The 22,436-nt window shown below is 45.5% G+C and overlaps 1 protein-coding gene across 1 annotated transcript in view; it reads left to right on the top strand.

Moving 5' to 3' along the window:
• The window catches only part of TNRC6B (trinucleotide repeat containing adaptor 6B), a gene marked incomplete at its 5' end in the record, with an annotated part of 663,786 nt that extends 643,106 nt beyond the window's left edge, over positions 1-20,680 (top strand). The window contains 3 exon segments of the mRNA XM_030210577.1: positions 6,924-6,994; positions 7,336-7,475; positions 20,254-20,680. Coding sequence (XP_030066437.1) covers positions 6,924-6,994; positions 7,336-7,475; positions 20,254-20,638 — 596 coding nt within the window.
• Between the last annotated feature and the right edge of the window lie 1,756 nt (positions 20,681-22,436).

The following is a 22,436-nucleotide window of genomic DNA, read 5'->3' as shown; positions in this document are numbered from 1 at the left end:
TCCGCTGATGTCATCGAAGCTTTCCAGCGACTTCAAGAAGTGTGCTCGGTGCCAGCGGTCGATCACGGGCACTGACTCGCACTCCTGGTGCATCCAGTGCCTTGGGCCCGACCATCGCCCAGACACTTGTAAGTTGTGTCTTAGCTGAAAAAGCGTACACAGGCATCGAGAAGAGCTCTTTGGAACCATCTTTTTGGAGCTCCGACTGATTCCTCGACGTTGACATCGGCACCGTCAATATCAGCACCGGGGATGGCATCGACATCAGGGAGCGCAGGTAATGGATGTCCAGACTTCACCTGTAGCTGGGAGTAGTGAGCCGTCGAGCGGGCCTCCACCTGTCTCAAAGGCTCCTGCTGTGCAGGCCCACCGGGACCGACCGATGTCGGACCCGACCCCAATGAGGCATGTGGATTCCACATCCTCGGTACCGAGGAGTACCAGTGACGTGCTTCGAGCGAAGGCAAAGAAGCATCGGCACCGGTCTCCCTCGAGGCACGGTACCGGGAGATCCGGGGCCTCGAGGGATTCGGCACCCGGAAAGCGCCGACGCCGGGAGGAGCGCTCACCCTCCATACAAGAGGTGTTGGTGCGTCAATCTTCAGACAGCCCGGTACCACCTCCCAGGCCTTCCCAGATTCTGACTTCGACTCCGGTACCGGCCCCTCAGCCTTCCTCGACAGCAGTTCTGGAGGAGAGCATTCAAGCCATTCTTCCGGGTCTTCTGGAAGGGCTGCTGCACCAAGCTATTCCGGTACCGGGGGTGCCTGCACCCTCGGTACCATTGATGGAAGCGGCGGCTGGCTCCGTGCCTCTGGTGAGGTCTCTTGACGCCGGTACCGCTTGCGGCCTCGGCTGCCTCCCAGGTCGACTCGACGTCGATGGAGGGAGCTTCATTGCCGCCAGCATGGGAATCGACTTCTCGACATCGCCATCAAGGACATGGTTCCTCGGTGTTGAGATGGGCCCGGTTTCGGACTGTAGTTTGTGAGCTCTTGTCCGATACCAAGGAGGATGCCTCCTGGGATGAAGGGGAAGACCCCAGATATTTCTCTTCCGAGGAGTCTTGTGGTCTTTCTTCTGATTCCACTCCTTCACCTGAGAGGAAGCTTTCTCCGCCAGAGAGTCTGTCCTTCTCCTCCTTTGTCCGGGAAATGTCTGTGGGCATTCCCTTCCCTGTGGTAAATGAGGATGAGCCCAGGAATGAGATGCTCGAGGTCCTGGACTATCCTTCACCGCCTAAGGAGTCATCCACTGCCCCTCTGTATAATGTCCTGAAGGAGACATTGCTGAGGAATTGGATGAAACCATTATCTAATCCCACCATCCCCAAGAAAGCGGAGTCCCAATATCAGATCCATGGAGAACCTGAGTTGATGAGGTCGCAGTTACAGCACGACTCTGCGGTTGTGGATTTCGCTCTCAAGAGAGCCAGAAGTACTAGAGATTTCGCCTGGGCGCCCCTGGAGCGAGAGGCTACGACTTTAGACACTTTTGGGAGGAAGGCCTACCAGTCCTGTATGCTCATGTCCAAACTTCAGTCCTACCAGCTCTACAAGAGCATTCACATGCGGAACAATGTTAAGCAATTGGCGGACTTGGTGGATATGCTCCCTATGCTTACAATAAGCGCAGGTGCAATCCACCTTCCTGATAGCCTTCTTAGACTCAACCCCAGAGCGCTCGTTCGCGTCAACAGCGTGCGCCCAGACAGGCCCCTGCAGCTCCCCAGCAAAAGCAAGGGACGGGCTTTTGACTGGCTTCAGTTGAGCATAACCGCCGTAAACGTACCTGTGCCGGACGGACGATCTGCCAGTCGGAGGGAGGTTAAAATTTTTTCACCAAAGGTGGCCTCTTATAACCTCCGAACAGTGGGTTCTTCAAATAGTCCGGTTAGGGTACTCCCTCAATTTGATTTCCAGACCTCCAAATTGTCCACCGGGAGCTCAGTCCTTCAGTTTCCAGCACAGGCAGGTACTTGCAGAGGAGCTCTCCGCCCTTCTCAGCACCATTGCAGTCGAGCCCGTACCACCAGGGCAAGAAGGGTTGGGATTCTATTCCAGGTACTTCCTTGTGCAAAAGAAAACAGGGGAGCTGCGTCCCATCCTAGACCTCAGGGCCCTGAACAAATATCTGGTCCGAGAAAAGTTCAGGATGGTTTCCCTGGGCACCCTTCTTCCCATGATTCAGAAAAACGATTGGCTATGCTCTCTGGACTTAAAGGATGCTTACACTCACTTCCCGATACTTCCAGCTCACAGGAAGTATCGTCGATTCCGTCTGGGAACACAGCACTTCCAGTATTGTGTGCTAACCTTTGGTCTCACGTCTGCGCCCAGGGTTTTTACAAAATGCTTTGCAGTAGTTGCAGCGTCGCTATGCAGACTGGGAGTACACGTGTTCCCTTATCTCGACGATTGGCTGGTGAAGAACACCTCAAAGGCAGGGGCTGTACAGTCCATTCAGGTGACTATTCGACTTTTGGAGGTACTGGGGTTTGTCATCAATTACCCAAAGTCCCACCTTCTTCCAGTTCAAAAGCTAGAATTCATTGGAGCTTTGCTGGATTCTCAGACAGCTCGGGCCTATCTTCCCGAGATGAGAACAGACAATCTTCTGTCTCTCGTTTCCATGGTCCGAGCGTTTCAGCAGATGTTGAGACTGCTAGGCCATATGGCCTCCACAGTTCATGTGATGCCCATGGCACGCCTTTACATGAGATCTGCTCAATGGACCCTAGCTTCCCAGTGGTATCAAGCTGCGTGGAGTCTAGAGGATGTGATCCAGCTGTACACCGTTTTTCACAGTTCCCTTCAGTGGTGGACAATTCGATCCAATTTGACCTTGGGACGTCCCTTCCAAATTCCTCCGCCTCAAAAAAACATAGTAACATAGTAGATGACGGCAGAAAAAGACCTACACGGTCCATCTAGTCTGCCCACAATAAACTCATATGTGTATACCTTACCTTGATTTGTACCTGTCTTTTTCAGGGCACAGACCGTATAAGTCTGTCCAGCAGTATTTCCCGCCTCCCAACCACCAGTCCCGCCTCCCATCACCGGCTCCGGCACAGACCCCGTATAAGTCTGCCCTCCCCTATCCTAGCCTCTCAACCACCAACCCCTCTTCCCCCGCCACCCAATTTCAGCTAAGCTTCTGTGGATCTATTCCTTCTGCACAGGATTCCTTTATGCCTATCCCACGCATGTTTGAATTCCATTACCGTTTTCATCTCCACCACCTCCCGCGGGAGGGCATTCCAAGCGTTCACCACCCTCTCTGTGAAGAAATACTTCCTGACATCTTTCCTGAGTCTGTCCCCCTTCAATCTCATTTCATGTCCTCTCGTTCTACTGCCTTCCCATCTCCGGAAAAGATTCATTTGCGGATTAATACCTTTCAAATATTTGAATGTCTGTATCATATCACCCCTGTTTCTCCTTTCCTCCAGAGTATACATGTTCAGGTCAGCAAGTCTCTCTTCATACGTCTTGGAACGCAACTCCCATACCATCCTCGTAGCTTTTCTTTGCACCGCTTCCATTTTGTTAACATCCTTCGCAAGGTACGGCCTCCAAAACTGAACACAATACTCCAGGTGGGGCCTCACCAACGTCTTATACAGGGGCATTAAAACCTCCTTTCTTCTGCTGGTCACACCTCTCTCTATACAGCCTAGCAACCTTCTCGCTACGGCCACCGCCTTGTCGCACTGTTTCATCGCCTTCAGGTCCTCAGATACTATCACCCCAAGATCCCTCTCCCCATCTGTGTCTATCAGGCTCTCCCCACCTAACACATACGCCTCCCTTGGATTTCTACTCCCTAAGTGCATCACTTTGCATTTCTTCGCATTGAATTTTAATTGCCAAACGTTAGACCATTTTTCCAGCTTCTTCAGATCTTTTTTCATGTTTTCCACTCCCTCCGGGGTGTCCACTCTGTTGCAAATCTTGGTGTCATCCGCAAAAAAGCAAACTTTACCTTGTAACCCTTCGGCAATGTCACTCACAAATATATTGAACAGAATGGGCCCCAGCACCGATCCCTGAGGCACTCCACTACTCACCTTTCCCTCCTCCGAGCGAACTCCATTTACTACCACCCTCTGGCGTCTGCCCGTCAACCAGTTCCTAATCCAGTTCACCACTTCGGGTCCTATCTTCAGCCCTTCTAGTTTATTCAAGAGCCTCCTGTGGGGAACCGTGTCAAAAGCCTTGCTGAAATCTAAGTAGATGACGTCCATAGCACGTCCTTGATTTAATTCTCCTGTCACCCAGTCAAAGAATTCAATGAGATTCGTTTGGCACGATTTCCCTCTGGTGAAACCATGTTGTCTCGGATCTTGCAACTTATTGGCTTCCAGGAAATTCACTATCCTTTCCTTCAGCATGGCTTCCATTACTTTTCCAATAACCGAAGTGAGGCTTACCGGCCTCGACTACGGATGCATCTCTCCTGGGGTGGGGAGCTCACGTAGATGGGCTCCACACTCACGGAGCTTGGTCCCTCCAGGAATCAGGTCTTCAGATCAATCTTCTGGAGTTGCGAGCAATCTGGAACGCTCTGAAGGCTTTCAGAGATCAGCTGTCCAATCAAATTATTCAAATTCAGACAGACACTCAGGTTGCCATGTACTACGTCAACAAGCAGGGGAGTACTGGATCTCGCCCCCTGTGTCGGGAAGCCGTCCAGATGTGGCTTTGGGCTCGCCGTCACGGCATGTTTCTCCAAGCCACATATCTGGCAGGCGTAAACAACAGTCTGGCCGACAGATTGAGCAGGATACTGCAAGCTCACGAGTGGTCACTCAACTCGGGCGTGGTTCACAAGATCTTCCGGGAGTGGGGCACCCCCTCGGTGGATCTTTTTGCCACTCAGCTCAATCACAAGGTCCCTCAGTTCTGTTCCAGACTTCAGACCCACGACAGACTAGCGTCAGATGCCTTTCTCCTTCATTGGGGGAAGGGCCTTCTGTATGCATATCCTCCCATACCTCTGGTGGGGAAGACTTTGCTGAAACTGCAGCAAGACCGCGGAACTATGACTCTGATTGCGCCCTTTTGGCCACATCGTATCTGGTTCTCTCTTCTTCTGGAGTTGTCCTCCGAAGAACCGTGGAGATTGGAGTGTTTTCCAACCCTCATCACTCAGAATGAGGGGTCACTTCTACATCCCAACCTCCAGTCTCTGGCTCTCACAGCCTGGATATTGAGAGCATAGACTTCGCCTCCTTGGGTCTTTCTGAGGGTGTCTCCCGGGTCTTGCTTGTTTCCAGGAAAGATTCCACGAAGAGGTGTTACTCTTTTAAATGGAGGAGGCTTGCCATCTGGTGTGACAGCAAGGCCCTAAATCCCTGCTTGAATACCTTCTACACTTGTCAGAGTCTGGTCTAAAGACCAACTCCGTAAGAGTTCATCTTAGTGCAATTAGTGCTTTTCATTATCGTGTAGAAGGTAAGCCTATCTCTGGACAGCCTTTAGTTGTTCGCTTCATGAGAGGTTTGCTTTTGTCAAAGCTCCCGGTCAAACCTCCACCTGTGTCATGGGATCTCAACGTCGTTCTCACCCAGGTGATGAAAGCTCCTTTTGAGCCACTGAATTCCTGCTATCTGAAGTACTTGACCTGGAAGGTGGTTTTCTTGGTGGCTGTTACTTCAGCTTGTAGAGTCAGTGAGCTTCAGGCCTTGGTAGTGCATGCACCTTATATCAGGTTTCATCACAACAGAGTAGTCCTCCGCACGCACCCTAAGTTCCTGCCAAAGGTGGTGTCTGAGTTCGTCTGAACCAGTCAATTGTCTTGCCAACATTCTTTCCCCATCCTCATACCCACCCTGGCGAAAGCAGTTTGCACACCTTGGACTGCAAGAGAGCATTGGCCTTTTACATGGAGCATACGAAGCCCTTAAGACAGTCCAGCCAGTTGTTTGTCTCTTTTGATCCCAACAGCAGGGGAGTCGTCATCGGAAAACGCACAATCTCCAGTTGGCTAGCAGATTGCATGTCCTTCACTTATGCCCAAGCTGGGCTGACTTTGGAGGGCCATGTCACGGCTCATAATGTTAGAGCCATGGCTGTGTCAGTGGCTCACTTGAAGTCAGCCTCCATAATGTTAGAGCCATGGCTGTGTCAGTGGCTCTCTTGAAGTCAGCCTCCATTGAGGAGATTTGCAAGGCTGCAACATGGTCATCAGTCCACACATTCACATCTCACTACTGCCTCCAGCAGGATAGCTGACGTGACAGTCGGTTTGGGCAGTCGGTGCTGCAGAATCTGTTCGAGGTTTAGAATCCAACTCCACCCCCCAGACCCATTTTGTTCTGTTCCAGGCTGCACTCTCAGTTAGTTGTTTATGTTTTCAGGTCAATCTATGTTATGTCCTCGCCATTGCGAGGCCCAATTGACCAATGTTTATTGTTTTGAGTGAGCCTGGGTGCTAGGGATACCCCACACGTGAGAACAAGCAGCCTGCTTGTCCTCGGAGAAAGCAAAGATACATACCTGTAGCAAGTATTCTCCGAGGACAGCAGGCTGATTGTTCTCACAAACCCGCCCACCTCCCCCTTGGAGTTTTGTTGTTTATTTGCTTTTTGATTAAACTGAGCGGGAACGCTCACTCGACGGGCGAGAATACAGCTGCGCATGCGCTGCATGCACGCCAGAAGACTGGAAAATTTTTTAAATATTTTGCTGGCAAAATTGCCAGTTTCCCGGGCCGATGCGGACGTCGACCCACATGTGAGAACAATCAGCCTGCTGTCCTCGGAGAATACCTGCTACAGGTATGTATCTTCACTTTGTGGATGGAGCGGAAAAAGGCGAGTAAGAAATTTTTAAAAAGTGCCTTTTTTTCTTTTTTTAAGGGGACCACTTATTTTAGTATGTATTTTCTCATGTGCCTTCTGTTTTCAATGCTTGCAGCCTCAACCTGGAGTGACGGAGGCTCTGTACGGCCCAGCTTCTGGTTGGTTCTTCACAATCTCACTCCACAGGTATGTTTGCTTTCTATAATTATTTCAAGGAGGAAGCAGGGAAGACCAAATTTGGGAAAAGAATTTACTTTTATATTGGCCCTTTTTTATATATTGGTAAAAATATAGGAAAATCAATAATAAACTGGAAATAACTGGTTATATTTGTACAAGATCTTCGGTGTAATATTAATATTGTTATCAGCGTGTTCAGTTCATACAGAAGTTTTTGTAAGTGGTCAAATCCCAGGATTAATACTTTGGGTTTTTTTGGAAGTTAGCAGCCTTTCTGAGTGGAAAAGATGTGGGATTAGCAGTAAAAATAATTTTAATTTTTTTTAAAACTTGTTTTCTTTGTATAGATTGATGGCTCAACCCTGCGAACAATCTGCATGCAGCATGGCCCACTGCTGACATTCCATCTGAACCTGACCCAGGGAACTGCCCTGATTCGATATGGCACCAAACAGGAAGCAGCCAAGGCCCAGACTGCACTGCACATGTGAGCACAGCTTTTATTCATACACCCACCACACAAGCAAGTACTATACACTGGCAAAAAGAAAATGAAACTAAATTGATTACTTGCCATCAAGTCAAAGTCAACTCCTGGCAACCATATAGATTGACTTTCTTCAGAGTGTCTTCTATTTTGTGTACAAAGGCTTTTTAGTGGAGCATTCCTTATTGTGATTGTGTCAATCCCTTTTTTGCTGGTTTTCCACATCCTCTTTTTCCTTCAACCTTTTCTAACATGGTTGCCTTTTCCAGGTACTCTGGCTGTCACGTAATATAGTTGAAATATTATAGTTATAGTCCTAGTCATGTGAGCTTTTAGTTTAGACAAAATAAAGTGGGGGAAATTGGGAATGTAAATTTGAACAGCAGTATACAGCAGATGTAGAGTAGCATGCATTCGTGTCAATAGTGCTGTGGACAGGAGCAGTTGCAACATACCTGGCATAAATTTGGTAAATACATTTGAGTGGTCAGTATTCACAAAGTGGGGGTAATAAATCAATGTTGTATAGTTGTAACCAGCAGAAGTATGTATATGACCTCAGCAGCGACTCATTTCACCCCAGGTCACTACCCAGTGACTCACTGTAATAGTCATTGGTCATCAATTTTTTGGTTACTTAAACAATACTTTTAATTTTCTTATCAAATTATAAAATTCTACTTAGCTTATAACTGTGACTCATCAGTAACGAACCCACACCAACATGGGCATCTGCCTCCTCTTCTTGGAGGTCTTTTGGCAAGTCTAGAAGGGGTACCTATTACAGAGACGTAGGTACGCCGCCTCCTCTCGCCAACTTTCTCAAGCTCAACCCCAGCACACTTATCATCAACGTTGTGCGCCTAAGGCCCCTGCTGCTCTCCAGGCAAAGCAAGTGACGAGCTTTTGGCTGGTTCCAGCAGAGCATAGCTGCTGTACCAGTATCTGCCAGACAACAAGGGGGAGGCTGAAGTTTTTTCATGAAAGGTGGCTCCTTGTAACCTCCGACCAGTGGGTTCTTCAAATAGTCCATCTAGGATGTTAAATAGTAGGATACGCCCTCAATTGACGTCAGAAACCTCCAAATTCCCCACTGAGAGCTCATTCCTTCAGCTGTCAGCACAAGCAGATACTTGCAGAGGAACTCTCTGCCCTTTTGAAGACCCATGCGGTTGAGCCTGTTCCACCAGGGGAGGAAGGCAGGGATTCTATTCCAGGTTTTTCCTCATGCAAAAGAAGACGGGGGGATGCGTCCCATCCTAGACCTAAGGGCCCTGAACAAATTCCAGATTGAGATGATTTCCTTGGGCACTCTTCTCCCAATGTTTCAGGAAAACGATTGGCTATGCTCTCTGGACATAAAACATGCATATACACACATCCCGATACTTCCAGCCCACCAGAGGTATGGGAGAGCAGCACTTCCAGTACCTCGTGTTGCCTTATGGCCTCGCGTCAGCTCCCAGGGTCTTTACCAAATGTCTAGCGGTAGTCGCACCATTGCTACTCAGACTGGGAGTCCATGTGTTCCCTTATCTTGACGATTTGCTGGTGAAAAGCACGTCGGAGGATGGTTCTTGGGAGTCCATGCAGAGGACTACTCAGGCGCTGAAGATACTAGGGTTCATTTTAAACTACCCCAAGTCTAATCTACACCCTGCCCAACAATTGGAGTTCATTGGATCCCTGCTCGATATGTAGAAGGTTCGAGCCTTCCTCTCGGGCCGAGAGCGAACACTCTAGTCGCACTGGCTTTTCAGGTTCAAGCTTCTGAGCAGGTCATGGTTCGGCAGATGTTGCGGTTGTTGGGACACATGGCGTCCACAGTTTGTGATGCCTATAACATGTCTTCACATGAGAACTGCTCAGTGGACACAAGCTTCTCAGTGGTGCCAACCCACCAGGCACTTGGAAGATGTCCTGCAAGTATTCCTGGAACTTGCTCACTCCCTGTTGTGGTGGACCATTCGATCCAATTTGACTCTGGGACTTCCATTTCAAACTCCTTATCTGCAAAAAGTGCTGACGACGGATGCATCTCGCTTGGGGTGGGGTGCTCATGTAGATGGGCTCTACACTCAAGGTGCTTGGTCTACTTAAGAAACAGATCTCCAAATTATCTCTTGGAGCTTCGGGCTATTTGGAACACTTTAAAGAGATTGGCTGTGTCACCAAATTGTACTTATTCAATCCAACTGTTTTATACCAACAAACCGTGGGGGGGGGGGGGGAAGGGGCACCGGATCATGCCCTCTGTGTCAGGAGGCCGTTCAGATGTGGTGTTGGGCTGTCCATCATGAAATGCTCCTTCGCTCCGCTTATCTAGAAGGCGAAAACAGCCAGGCCGACAGCAAGGCAATGCAATCACATGAGTGGTCTCTCAACATGGGCATTGCAAAGAGATCTTCCAAACGTGAGGCACCCCCTCGGTGGATCTCTTTGCCACTCATATCAATCACAAGGTCCTTCAGTTCTGCTCCAGGCCTGTGACAGATTAGTGTTGGATGCCTTCCTCCTGGACTGGGGGGAGGGTCTGCTGTTTGCTTATCCTCCCATACCTCTGGTGGGGAAGACTTTGTTGAAACTCAAGCAAGACCGAGGCACCATGATTCTGATTGCTCCTTTTTGGCCGCGTCAGATCTGGTTCCCTCTTCTTCTGGAGTTGTCCTCCGAAGAACCGTGGAGATTGGAGTGTTTTCCGACCCTCATCACACAGGACGAAGGGGCACTTCTGCATCCCAACCTCCAGTCTCTGGCTCTCACGGCCTGGATGTTGAGAGTGTAGACTTTGCCTCTTTGGGTCTGTCAGAGGGTGTCTCCCGCATCTTGCTTGCTTCCAGGAAAGATTCCACTAAGAGGAGTTACTTCTTTCTATGGAGGAGGTTTGCCGTCTGGTGTGACAGCAAGGCCCTAGATCCTCGCTCTTGTCCTACACAGACCCTGCTTGAATACCTTCTGCACTTGTCTGAGTCTGGTCTCAAGACCAACTCTGTAAGGGTTCACCTTAGTGCAATCAGTGCATACCATTACCGTGTGGAAGGTAAGCCGATCTCAGGACAGCCTTTAGTTGTTCGCTTCATGAGAGGTTTGCTTTTGTCAAAGCCCCTCGTCAAGCCTCCTACAGTGTCATGGGATCTCAATGTCGTTCTCACCCAGCTGATGAAACCTCCTTTTGAGCCACTGAATTCCTGCCATCTGAAGTGCTTGACTTGGAAGGTCATTTTCTTGGTGGCAGTTACTTCAGCTCGTAGAGTCAGTGAGCTTCAGGCCCTGGTAGCCCAGGCCCCTTACACCAAATTTCATCATAACAGAGTAGTCCTCCGCACTCACCCTAAGTTCTTGCCAAAGGTTGTGTCGGAGTTCCATCTGAACCAGTCAATTGTCTTGCCAACTTTCTTTCCCCGTCCTCATTCCTGCCCTGCTGAACGTCAGCTGCACACATTGGACTGCAAGAGAGCATTGGCCTTCTATCTGGAGCGGACACAGCCCAACAGACAGTCCGCCCAATTGTTTGTTTCTTTTGATCCCAACAGGAGGGGAGTGGCTGTGGGGAAACGCACCATATCCAATTGGCTAGCAGATTGCATTTCCTTCACTTACGCCCAGGCTGGGCTGGCTCTTGAGGGTCATGTCACGGCTCATAATGTTAGAGCCATGGCAGCGTCAGTGGCCCACTTGAAGTCAGCCACTATTGAAGAGATTTGCAAAGCTGCGACGTGGTCATCTGTCCACACATTCACATCTCATTACTGCCTGCAGCAGGATACCTGACGCGACAGTCGGTTTGGGCAGTCAGTGCTTCAGAATCTGTTCGGGGTTTAGAATCCAACTCCACCCCCCTAGGCCCATGTTTATTCTGTTTCAGGCTGCACTCTCAGTTAGTTGGATAAATTGTTAGGTCAATCTCAGTTATGTCCTCGCCGTTGCGAGGCCCAATTAACCATAGTTGTTGTTTTGAGTGAGCCTGGGGGCTAGGGATACCCCATCAGTGAGAACAAGCAGCCTGCTTGTCCTCGGAGAAAGCGAATGCTACATACCTGTAGAAGGTATTCTCCGAGGACAGCAGGCTGATTGTTCTCACAAACCCGCCCGCCTCCCCTTTTGGAGTTGTGTCTTCTGTTCTCTTTGTCTTGCTACATATGAGACTGGCCGGCACGAGCCGGTTTCGTGCGGGAAGACGGCCGCGCATGCGCGGTGCGCATCGGCGCGCGAGGGCTAGCAAAGGCTTTTGCTAGTGAAGATTCCGATTGGAGGGGCTGCCATGGACATCACCCATCAGTGAGAACAATCAGCCTGCTGTCCTCGGAGAATACCTTCTACAGGTATGTAGCATTCGCTTTCCTCGATGCTCGGAAGAGAGAGGAACCTTTTTCCATATTTGGTGAAGTTGTTGGAAGAGTTAAACATTTTGGAGTACATTTCTTTGGAGCAATATCTTGGAGTATGAATCCCAGTTGACCCAGCTGTTGGCTTTCTGGAACTACACAACAAAAGGGGCCTAAAATAACAGGTACACATTAAGCACATTAGCCTGGCTGCAGCTAAATGTGTGATTGCTTAAATGGACAAGGAACAAACAGGAGAAGCTTCAAATCTCACAAATGTATGTACAGTCAAGAGTGGAAAAAAAAAGGAGGAAACCAAAGCTCATCCAATGAATCAAGTCTTTATTTTATTTATTATTTTTAATTATTGCATTTATACCCCTCATTTCCCCGCCCAGTGGTAGGCTCAATGTGTCTTACAATTAATGTTATAGAGAACAGTTACATATTAGGAGCTATGTGATATAGGCAGTGTATTTCAATCAGGGTAGTCCAGTAAAATCCATTCAGGTTTGGGGATATGTAGTAACAATCTTTATGCTGTTGTGTTAGGTGGTGTCTCCATAGGTGAGCTTTCTGGTGCTTTCTGAATTGTAGGTAGTTGGTTATGAATTTTATGTTCTTTGTTAAGGAATTTGGAGGAGGTGTAGGAGAAACTCATAGTGTATATGCTTTTGTATTTCAGGCCTTGACATTTGGGGAAGTAGAGGGTCTCGCGTCCTTGTTTGCATTGCTTAATATAATTTTTATTGATTTCATATACTTACAGAGATATCAACACTGCATAGTGTAATATAGCCAATAATTACAAAGTAAACAAGAAAAAAAAAAAAAGAGAGTATTTCTTCAAATAACTATACATCACTTGGCTTCTTTAGACCTCTACATTAAGAATGGGGGGTAGGAATCTGTGAAGTTAACACCACTTTACATACATAATTAAGCAATATTTATGGTTCCGTATATCCCATTACAAACTTTACCTCTGCAGTTCTCTACCATCTAGGAAGGTCCGGAGTTGATCAGGTGTATAATATATGTATTTTGCCTGGTTTAATCTAATAACACATTTGCAGGGATATGCCAGGAGGAAAGAACCCCCTAATTCCAGAACTTTAGACCTCATAGAAAGAAATTTTTTTCGCTTTTCCTGAGTGAATTTAGTCACATCAGGGTAAAGCCAAATCTTCTGACCAGCAAATACCCTATTTGTTGACTTAAAATAAAGACGCATTATTGCATTTAAGTCCTGTTGAAAAACGAATGAAACTAACAATGTCCCTCTTTCAGGTGCTTCTTCAATAGTCTGTTCCAAAATGGCCGTGACGTTTTGCAAACATTTGTTTGCATTGCATGATAATAAGGTCTGATATGTAAGCCAGGGAGAGGCTGAAGATTATTTTGAAGACCAGTATGCAGATCTTGAAGGATATGCATGCTTTGATAGGTAGCCAGTATAGATTTTGGAGTAGAGGACTTTCATTTTCAAAACGGTTTATGCCAAAGGTAAGTCTTGCAGCTGTATTTTGTGCACTTAGTTTGTTCCTTGCATCCTGCAGACTTATACGGTCTGTGCCAGAGCCGGTGGTTGGAAGGCGGGGCTGGTGGTTGGGAGGCGGGGATAGTGCTGGGCAGACTTATACGGTCTGTGCCCTGAAGAGCACAGGTACAAATCATGGTAGGGTATACACAAAACGTAGCACATGTGAGTTGTCTTGTTGGGCAGACTGGATGGGACTGTGCAGGTCTTTTTCTGCCGTCATCTACTATGTTTCTATGTTATATGTTACTATGCATAGATTCCATTGCAATAATCTGCGTGGGCAAGGACCATGGATTGGACTAGGGAGTGAAAGAATTCCTGTGGGAAATAATTTTTTATTCGTTTGAGTTTCCACATTGTTTGAAACATTTACTTTGTGGTGTTGGCTGCCTGTTTATCAAAGTATAGTTTGCGATCAGTGGTGATTCCTAGTATCTTTAGGTCATCTGCTATTGGAAGAGTTGTACCCATAGCATTGATGGATGTAAAACAGTTGTCGTTGTATGGTGGTGTAAGTATCAAACAGTGAGTTTTCTCCCTAATTAGTTTCAGTTTGAAATTTGATGCCCAATATTCCATGATATTATGCTGTTAGTGATTTTGGTAGTGATTTCAGATACGTCTTTTTTGAAGGGGATGTAGATGGACACGTCATCTGCATATATGAAGGGATTGAGTCCTTGTCTGGACAAAGATCATGCTAGGGGGACCATCATTAGGTTGAATAGTATTGGCGATAGCAGAGAACCCTGGGGGTACTCTACATTCCGCCTTCCAGGAGTTGGAGATAGTGGAGTTCGATTTCACTTAGTATGATCAAGTGGTTAGAAATTCCTGGAACTTTTTAATACTTTTCCTCCTATTCCTATTTTGTCAAGGATTCTTTGTAAAATGGTGTGGTCAACCAAGTTGAATGCACTATTAATAGAAAGATGTTATTCCCTGTGGAGATCTCTTGTTTGAATTTTGTTAATAGTGTGATTAATACCGTTTCTGTGCTGTGTTGACACCTAAATCCTGATTGGAATCGTGTAGTATAGAAAACTTGTTAAGGTATTCAGTTAGCTGCTTGGCTACAATGTCTTCCATTATTTTCGTTGTTAGAGGTATGGATGCTATTGGTCTGTAATTTGAGGTGTCCTTACTGGGTTTTTTTGGTGTCTTGGGATTGGCATGAGGAGTATATTGCCTTTTTCTTTGGGGAAATGGCCTTCTCAGAACATGAAGTTTAGGTATGATGATAGTTGGCCAGTGTAACGGTCTGGGGGTCATTCATGATATAATTGGGACAGTTGTCTAATGCGCAGTGTGCGTTTGAGAATTTTCTTATCGCCTGTGTTACCTCTCATTGGTAAGATGGACGAAGGTAGTCCAGGTTCTATCTATTCTCGATTCCTCTAGGGGGGTGATCAAGTTCGTCCATTAGGTTTTCAAGGTCGATGTTGGTTTGTGGTAGACTCTTCTTTAAATTGATGATTTTCTCTTTGAAATATCTGGCCATTTCTCGTGCTGGTGGTGGGTCGACATTCCCAGTGTTGAGAGGTTTGGTGTTTAATAGGTTATTTACAAGTTTATGGAGTTTCTTTGAGTCTTGAAAGTCTGATCCTACTTGTTCTTTGTAGAATTTCTTCTTAGCCATTTTAATTCTGTTGTACATTTTTTTGTGCCTTCTTCCATTCAGATATGGTGGTTTGGGGTTTTTTTCTTCCAGGTTCGTTCGTTGTCTTCTGCATTGGGTTTTTAATTTTTTCATTGTATCGTCGAACCATGGAGCCATTTTTCTGTCCCGTATGCTTGAATAGCAATTGTTAAAGAGACACGGAAGGTGTTTCATGTAACTTGACAGTTGAGCACCGGTACCAGCTCCACCTTCGACTTTCTCCAGCCTGAATGTAGTATTCCTAAGAAGTCCTGCGCTAACAGCAAACAGATAAGTGACTGCTGAACGGTTTGAACCAATAAGGAATATTTGTACAGTTATAAAAGAGTGCTTAAAGCCAGCAACATTTTGTAGCAGGCAGATAGGTTTTTGTTCAGGTGGGTTTATAGGTGAAGTAGTGGGGGGTAGATTTGCTAGGGGTGGTGCACCTTTTAACTTTGGTTGATTGTGGAGAGGCGAGGAGTTTTTAGACCATCCAGTTTTCTCAATTATATTTGAGTTTTTTTGGGTGCCTTTTTTTCTCCAATCCTCTCCACTTGAACCAGTGATAGTAATTTTCTCCTCATTTGAATGGCAAACCAAGCTTTAGTAGCAATGGGTGTCCATGAGGTGGTTTGAGGTTCGTTGGTTATAATTTAATTTAGATCCTGTATTTGGATCCCAAAGTTAAGAGTGGTGACACACCTGTTTAGCTTTTGAATTTTCCAATCCTTTAGTTATTTATAGTGCATATTTTGTCCCATTTTGTAGTGAAGTCCATCGAATCTGTTTGAGGTGACCAATGGTCGTCGTAGATAGCAGCCGAGAATTTAATTGCATCAGTCTTACCTCAGGAATTATGAGTGGTTTGTGTTTGGAGGGTCCCCAGTTCTTTTCATTAGAAGGTTAGGTTTGATTTGAAGTGGTCAGACCAGGGAACATCTGTCCAGCTTTGATTTTGTATTATGAGTTCTTGGGTGGGTGAGAATCTGTGTGCTGTTATGTCTAGGGCTTGACCTTTTTTATGCGTTGATGACACTGGGAACCATAGGAAATCCCAAAGGTGCAGGAATTCAGCCCATTCCTTAGTGCTGTCTATGTGTTGATTTTCTAGATGTAAATTAATGTCTCCTAGTATCGGTATGTTGGAATTGGTTGTTCAGGTATTGGAGATGAAGTCCATGAAGGTTGTTTGGGCCGATGTCCAGCTTCCTGGAGGCCTGTAGAAAAGTACACAGCTTAGGTGGTTGTGTAACACTTTGTTTTTTATTCTGACTGAGACAATTTTCCAGTTGTGGTGATACGGATTCTGCGATGGGTTCCGCAGCATTTGTCTTCAAAAATGAACCTCACAGCATCTGTCTTCAAGAGAGACGCTGTAAGGCTGACATTAGAGTATACTGCTCTACACATCTCACCCTAATGTGTACTATATTTGTACCTGTTCACAGTTTACACAATTGTTCATGTGGTCAAGAAGGCACGTCTGCTGAAACATGCCCAGGTCGAGCCTTTCGACATTTGGCTTACATTATTTCTGAGGCAATAAAGACCTGATTGATTGGAAGAGCTTGGGTTTCCGCCTTTTTGGTTCTCTTAAATAGAAACATTTTGAAGGCCTGATAGTATTGGACTAGATTTTACAAATAAAAGCAATTGACTGATAAAACGCCGTGGTAGTTTCGATCCATCACAGGATGAATAGACTCATTTGGCAGAGTTGCTCACTAGGGGTGGGAGAAGGTCTGGTTAAAGAAGGTTTGCTGAAGAAGCACTGGCAGGTTCCTGGAAGGATAGTGGATTGGGGTTTTTGATGGGGGGAGAGTTTAGGGAAAGGGGAAGATGTGTTTTACAGCGTGGTTGGGTTTTTTGTTGACATGATATAATATTTTGTATATTTCTTCATTTGTTGAATTAAAAATTGATTGATACAAAAAAAAAAACATATGGAATACACATATGCTTTCCAGATCTGCCCAAAGCTTACCTAGAATGTGCCCCCTTTAAATGTGTGTATGCTAATTTACATGAGTAAATCAGTTTTTCACTTGTGTAGATGGCAACTAAATCTTCTAAAATAAACTTTACTCTGATACAACTCGGATTCCAAATGAGTATGTCATGAAATGTTTGCAGAAGAGAGACACGGATGTTCACAGCTGTCACTGCCAGCACAAAGTCTTGATCTCTCTGTCTTCCCCAATCCCCTGCGTAAAGCTTCTGGCAGGGAAAATCAGCTGCTACCCCTGCCCCCACCCACTCCTTTGTGAGGTTGTAACTGTGCAGAGCTGCTCCCAGCCTGATCAGTGGTGGTCCTGCCATTGGGCACCCTGAGGCAGGGACCTCAGTCAGCACTCTTCTGAGGCTGTATCTTCCCCCTTTCGTTCCTTCCCCAACCCCCTTCCTCGAACTTACCTTTTTTTTGTTTTGTTTTTTTGAAAGGCTGTGGCAACAGCGGCAGCAGCGATTCCCATAGGCTGCCCTGCTGCCAGTCCCAGCCCCTTCTCTCTACTATGGCCCGCAGATCTGTGCAGAAAAGAGAAGGGAGAGTTGTGGCGGGAGGGATGGGGGGGGGGGGGTATGCACCTTGATTGGATATTCCACTGACTCCAGTATTCATCTACATGGTCAGTATATAATTTAAAACATATTTATTTATTTATTATCTCATTTGTACCCCACAGTTTCCCAACAGTGTCAGGCTCAATGTGGCTTACAATGCACCACAGAGGCAGACACCAATGCAGTAAAATGAAGCTAATACAGCAGAAAACCTACAAGAGATACTAGGGAAGAGTAGGAATGGACGGAAGGAGAAGGGAAACTTTGAGGGAAGGGGATGTGTCCAAATGTCTCTAGATCGATGTGCTTCCAGCAGTGGAGACACATGAAGGGGCTGTGGGATAAGCACTTCCAAATAACATGGTCTTCAGAGATTTCCTGAAAGTTAGATGATCTGTGATGGTTTTTATGGTCCTCTGACTGAGTGCTAATGAAAGAGAAGGAGGTAGCATATGTGGACTTGTACTGATGCCGTTGCAGTTGGGATAATGAAGGGTAAGATATGAACGGGAGAGTCTGAATGTATTCCAAAGCAGTAGGATGATGAGATCTATCATATAGCCTGGTACTTCACCATATAGGATTTTGTGAACTAGAGAGCAGAGTTTAAAGGTGATACGTTCTTTGACAGGAAACCAATGTAGTTTCTTTCGGAGGGGCCTGGCACTCTCAAACTTGGACTTTCCACAAACCAATCTGGCCGCTGTATTTTTGGCCTTCTGCAGTTTCTTAATTAGTTACTGTTTACATCCAGCATACACTCCGTTACAATAATCCAGATGGCATAGTACGACGGACTGTATGAGGTTGCGAAAGACCTCTCGAGGGAAAAATGGTTTTATTCTTTTTAGTTTCCACAGCGAGAAGAACATCTTCTTTGTGGTGGCGTTAACGTGTTGTTCGAGTGAAAGTGAGCAGTCATGGGTGACTCCTAACATTTTGAGACTTATCTAGTATGGGAAGGTTTAAGGTGGGGGTGATTAATGCAATGTAGATGTTTAAAATTATATTCAGTAGTGGTGAATAATATATGCCTATAACATGGAACATCTAAATTAGATGAGATGTTTCAAATTATACCAGCTATTGGTATAGCCCACCTAGACATTTAATTTAGCTAGTTAACGGCTAAAAACTGCTGCTTAAGTATATAACCATCAACAACAAAAAAAATCCCCAAGGGAGAGACAATAAATATAAACAAAAATCTAAAATGGTCCAATCCACAAATATGAAAGATATATCGATACCTAGAGAATTACACAATCCTGTAAAATTTATTTAAAAGGGAACAAAGGACAATTCAGGGGTCCTTTACTAAGGTGCGCTGAAAATGGCTTGCGGTAGTGTAGGTGCACACCAATACATTTTTCAGCTCACCTGTAAAAAAGGCCTTTTTTTATTTTTGCCAAAAATGGACGTGCGGCAAAATGAAAATTGCCAGCCGCATCCATTTTGGGTCCAGAACTTACTGCCAGCCATTGACTAGTGGTAAAGTCTCATACAGTAACCGGGCGGGTAATGACAAGGCGTAGCCAGAAACCCATATTTGGGTGGGCCTGGGCCCAAGATGGGTGGGCAGAAGAACTCCGCCCTGTCCCACAAGTGATTTGGTCTCTCACTCTCTTGCCTGCATGCCATATAGTCTCTCAAACATCCCCCCTACCCCGCATACCTTTTAAATAGCAGATTTTCACTGGCAGCGAGCAGCAACTAATACACACTGCTCATGTTGTCCCACAGTCTTTCCTCTGATGCAACTTCCTGTTTCCACATAAGCGGGAATACATCAGAAGGAAGGCTGGTATGCAGGGGGTACGGTTTTTGGGGAGTTTTTGACTGGTGGAGCTTGGGGATCTCTGCCAGCCACATCATAGGTGTGCTGCTACTGGGTGGACCTGGGCCCACCCTGGGTACGCCACTGGTAATACCTAAGCACACCAAATGCCACTTGGCATGCGTAGCTGCCGCGTGCCAGAAAAAATACATATTTTTTGGGCGCACGTAGCGGTAGCCGTGCGGTAACTCCATTTTGGCGAGCATTGTGCACACGTAGACGCTTACGCGGCTTAGTAAAAAGGACCCCTCAGTATAGGCTGTAACCACAGCCAAGCTTAATTTCGGTGAGTTTAGCTGAAAATGACTCACTTGAAAGCTCTATATATTATTAATACTCCCAATTTTGTATCCTTTAATTTATTTCTTTTTTATATATCAAACGCTTATCTTACATATTATATAAATGATATGTCTTGAGTGGTCCTGCTTCCAAAACACCCCAAACACTGCCTCTTTTTGGATGCAAAGAATTACATAGCCAAAATTTTCTATTCAAGTGACCAAATTAAAAAAAAAAAAAACATGTATTCCATTCTGACACCACCTGCATAAATGCTTTTGAATTAACAGGCTGCATTTGGTTAAGATGTCAGCAAGCAGGTCACATGATGTATAAGCTAGATACCTGCATATATGAAGTAATTTTTGAGCCTTGCAAACCAAGGTAATCTTATATTATTTAGAGGTAACTTTACAAAAATTGCAGCTGATTTTATAACTTATTGTATACTTTCCAAATATTGTTGCAGTACATAGGGTTGCAGATTAAATGGTTTGTCTCATTGTAAAGCTATTTGTAAAACTGTTTTCCTCTTTACCTAATGTAAATGATTTTCCTCTGTTCATTCACTTGCTCCCTCTCACCCCTAGGTGTGTGTTGGGAAATACTACCATCCTGGCTGAATTTGCCACAGATGAGGAAGTCAGCCGCTATCTTGCACAAGCTCAGCCGCCGACACCTGCAGCCACTCCAGGCACCCCTACAGGAGGCTGGCAACCCCTGGAAACAGGACAGAGCCAGACAGATCCTGTTGGGCCAGCATTGAACCTTTTTGGTGGTTCAACAGGGCTTGGCCAGTGGAGCAGTGGTGGAGGCAGTGGTGGCAATGATCTAGCTGGAGCTTCATTATGGGGAACCTCGAACTACTCTTCTAGCCTATGGGGTGTGCCAAGTGTGGAAGACCCCCATCGGATGGGCAGCCCCGCCCCTTTACTACCTGGTGATCTCCTGGGAGGAGGGTCGGATTCCATCTGAACTTTGAACTTTCAACTCTGACCTCGTGACCTTTTGGAACAGCAGCAGCACTAACTTGACTTTTTTCCTTTTTTTTCAACTTGCAATAAATACATTTTTTAAAAAAAGAAAAAAAAAGAAAACGCAGAGAAAGAGAGAAAAAGGTGGGTCACTAACTGACTTCGTCTATCTGAGCACATAGTTGCCTCCCTTCTATAACTTTCAGTTTTCCTTGTTTTGTTGAAATATAATCAAAAAGAAAAAAAAACATATCACTCTTGAAAATACTTGAATCATGAAAGCCAATCCAGAGAGATAATGTGAAGAAAGATACACACATACCATTTGAAAACAATTTAAAACATTGGGCGAGGGGGGGGAGGGTGATACATAAATTAGTTTATAGTTTTTCACTTTTTTTCATGTTATACAGAAGTTGTTGCTAAGAAACATATATACTGAAAAGAAAAATAGCTTTTTAACATGGTTTGCACTGGGTGTTTTTCCGTCCTTTAGTCTGTTTTGTTCGGGAGGGAGGGATTGAAATTGAAACAAATTGTATATGGGATGGGAAAAAAGGGTGAATTGAGGGGATGCTTTATGAATAGACTTGACGGAACTTCACTTTAAAATAACAACAAAATATGGGGATAAAACACTTGGTGTGTTCATGTGTGTGAGTGGCTGACAGATGCATACCAGCATGGACTGGTACAAGTTGCTATGTGTGAATGTATGTGTATGTGTGTGCTCATGTATTTCTCAAAAGCTGCATGGCTGACCGTTTACAGGCCACCTCAACCCTGGTTAGGAGCAGGTCGGGGTCCAGATAGATTTCGCCCACCCAGTTTACTCAGTAACTTAGGGGAAGAGTTCAACTGTGCAGCTGCATTAACGTTGATTGTCTTGGTTTGCAGTGCTCAGGATAGTTGTTTCCTGAACCCTGGTAATAGAATGTGGTAGGAATCAGTGTGAACCCTTTGAGTATGCAAATTGAGATCCGGCCTATTACTTACTATATTGCTATTTATCAGTGTGAAAATAGACTTCAAGCACCAGCGGATTAACCCTGTTTGAAGTGATTTTGTTAAAGGATTTTCCTGGTAGCGTCTAAAATGAGTTCATCCAACTGACTTCTAGAATCCTTATCTATCCAATGTACATTTTTATTGTAAATCTGTTCTTTGAGCAGGATGGGGACAGAGGTTGCCATGTGTGTGGTGGTACCAAAACTGTAAGCCAGTTAGGTCACTTGGCAAGCTGGTAGTGTGTACCGATAGCATTATTTTGTTCTGCAGGGTTCAGAAGTTAATTATTGTATACATCACACTCCTGGAGTTGCCAGTTCACTCCAGGGCATTGTAGGTTCCCCCCAGGTATATTTTATTCCAATTGGATTTTGACCAAAAAAAAAAAAACCAACAACTAAACAGAAATCTTGACTTCCTTGAGCTATCTGGTAGCCCTCAATTAGTTGTAGAGAACAAGGCTTAGCAAGCTGAGTTTTAAAATGTTATTTGAAAAATCTGTGGGCAGAATTCCCTTTAGTCAATAAAAATTTGGGCTGTGTGGTAATTCCAGGGGCATAGGGCAAATAATGGACTGTACCCAATCCTAGTGAGTCCCATAGTTGAAGCTTTTGTGCAGATTGTGCAAATGGGTTTCTCTGTATGCACCTTTATATATAAGCTGTGCCCTAACAAAGTTCTTAATTTAAATCTTCAACTCAGGGCTCAAAATGCATCATATTCTGTACCTCTTATGCCCATCATTTCAAGCCATGCCACCAGTTTTTCATTCTGTGCTGTGTTCAGTCCAG

Source organism: Microcaecilia unicolor, chromosome 1 (genome assembly GCF_901765095.1).
Source record: "Microcaecilia unicolor chromosome 1, aMicUni1.1, whole genome shotgun sequence".
Classification (NCBI taxonomy): domain Eukaryota; kingdom Metazoa; phylum Chordata; class Amphibia; order Gymnophiona; family Siphonopidae; genus Microcaecilia; species Microcaecilia unicolor.
Note: the sequence above shows the minus strand (reverse complement) of the source record. Positions and strands in the feature narration are given on the sequence as shown.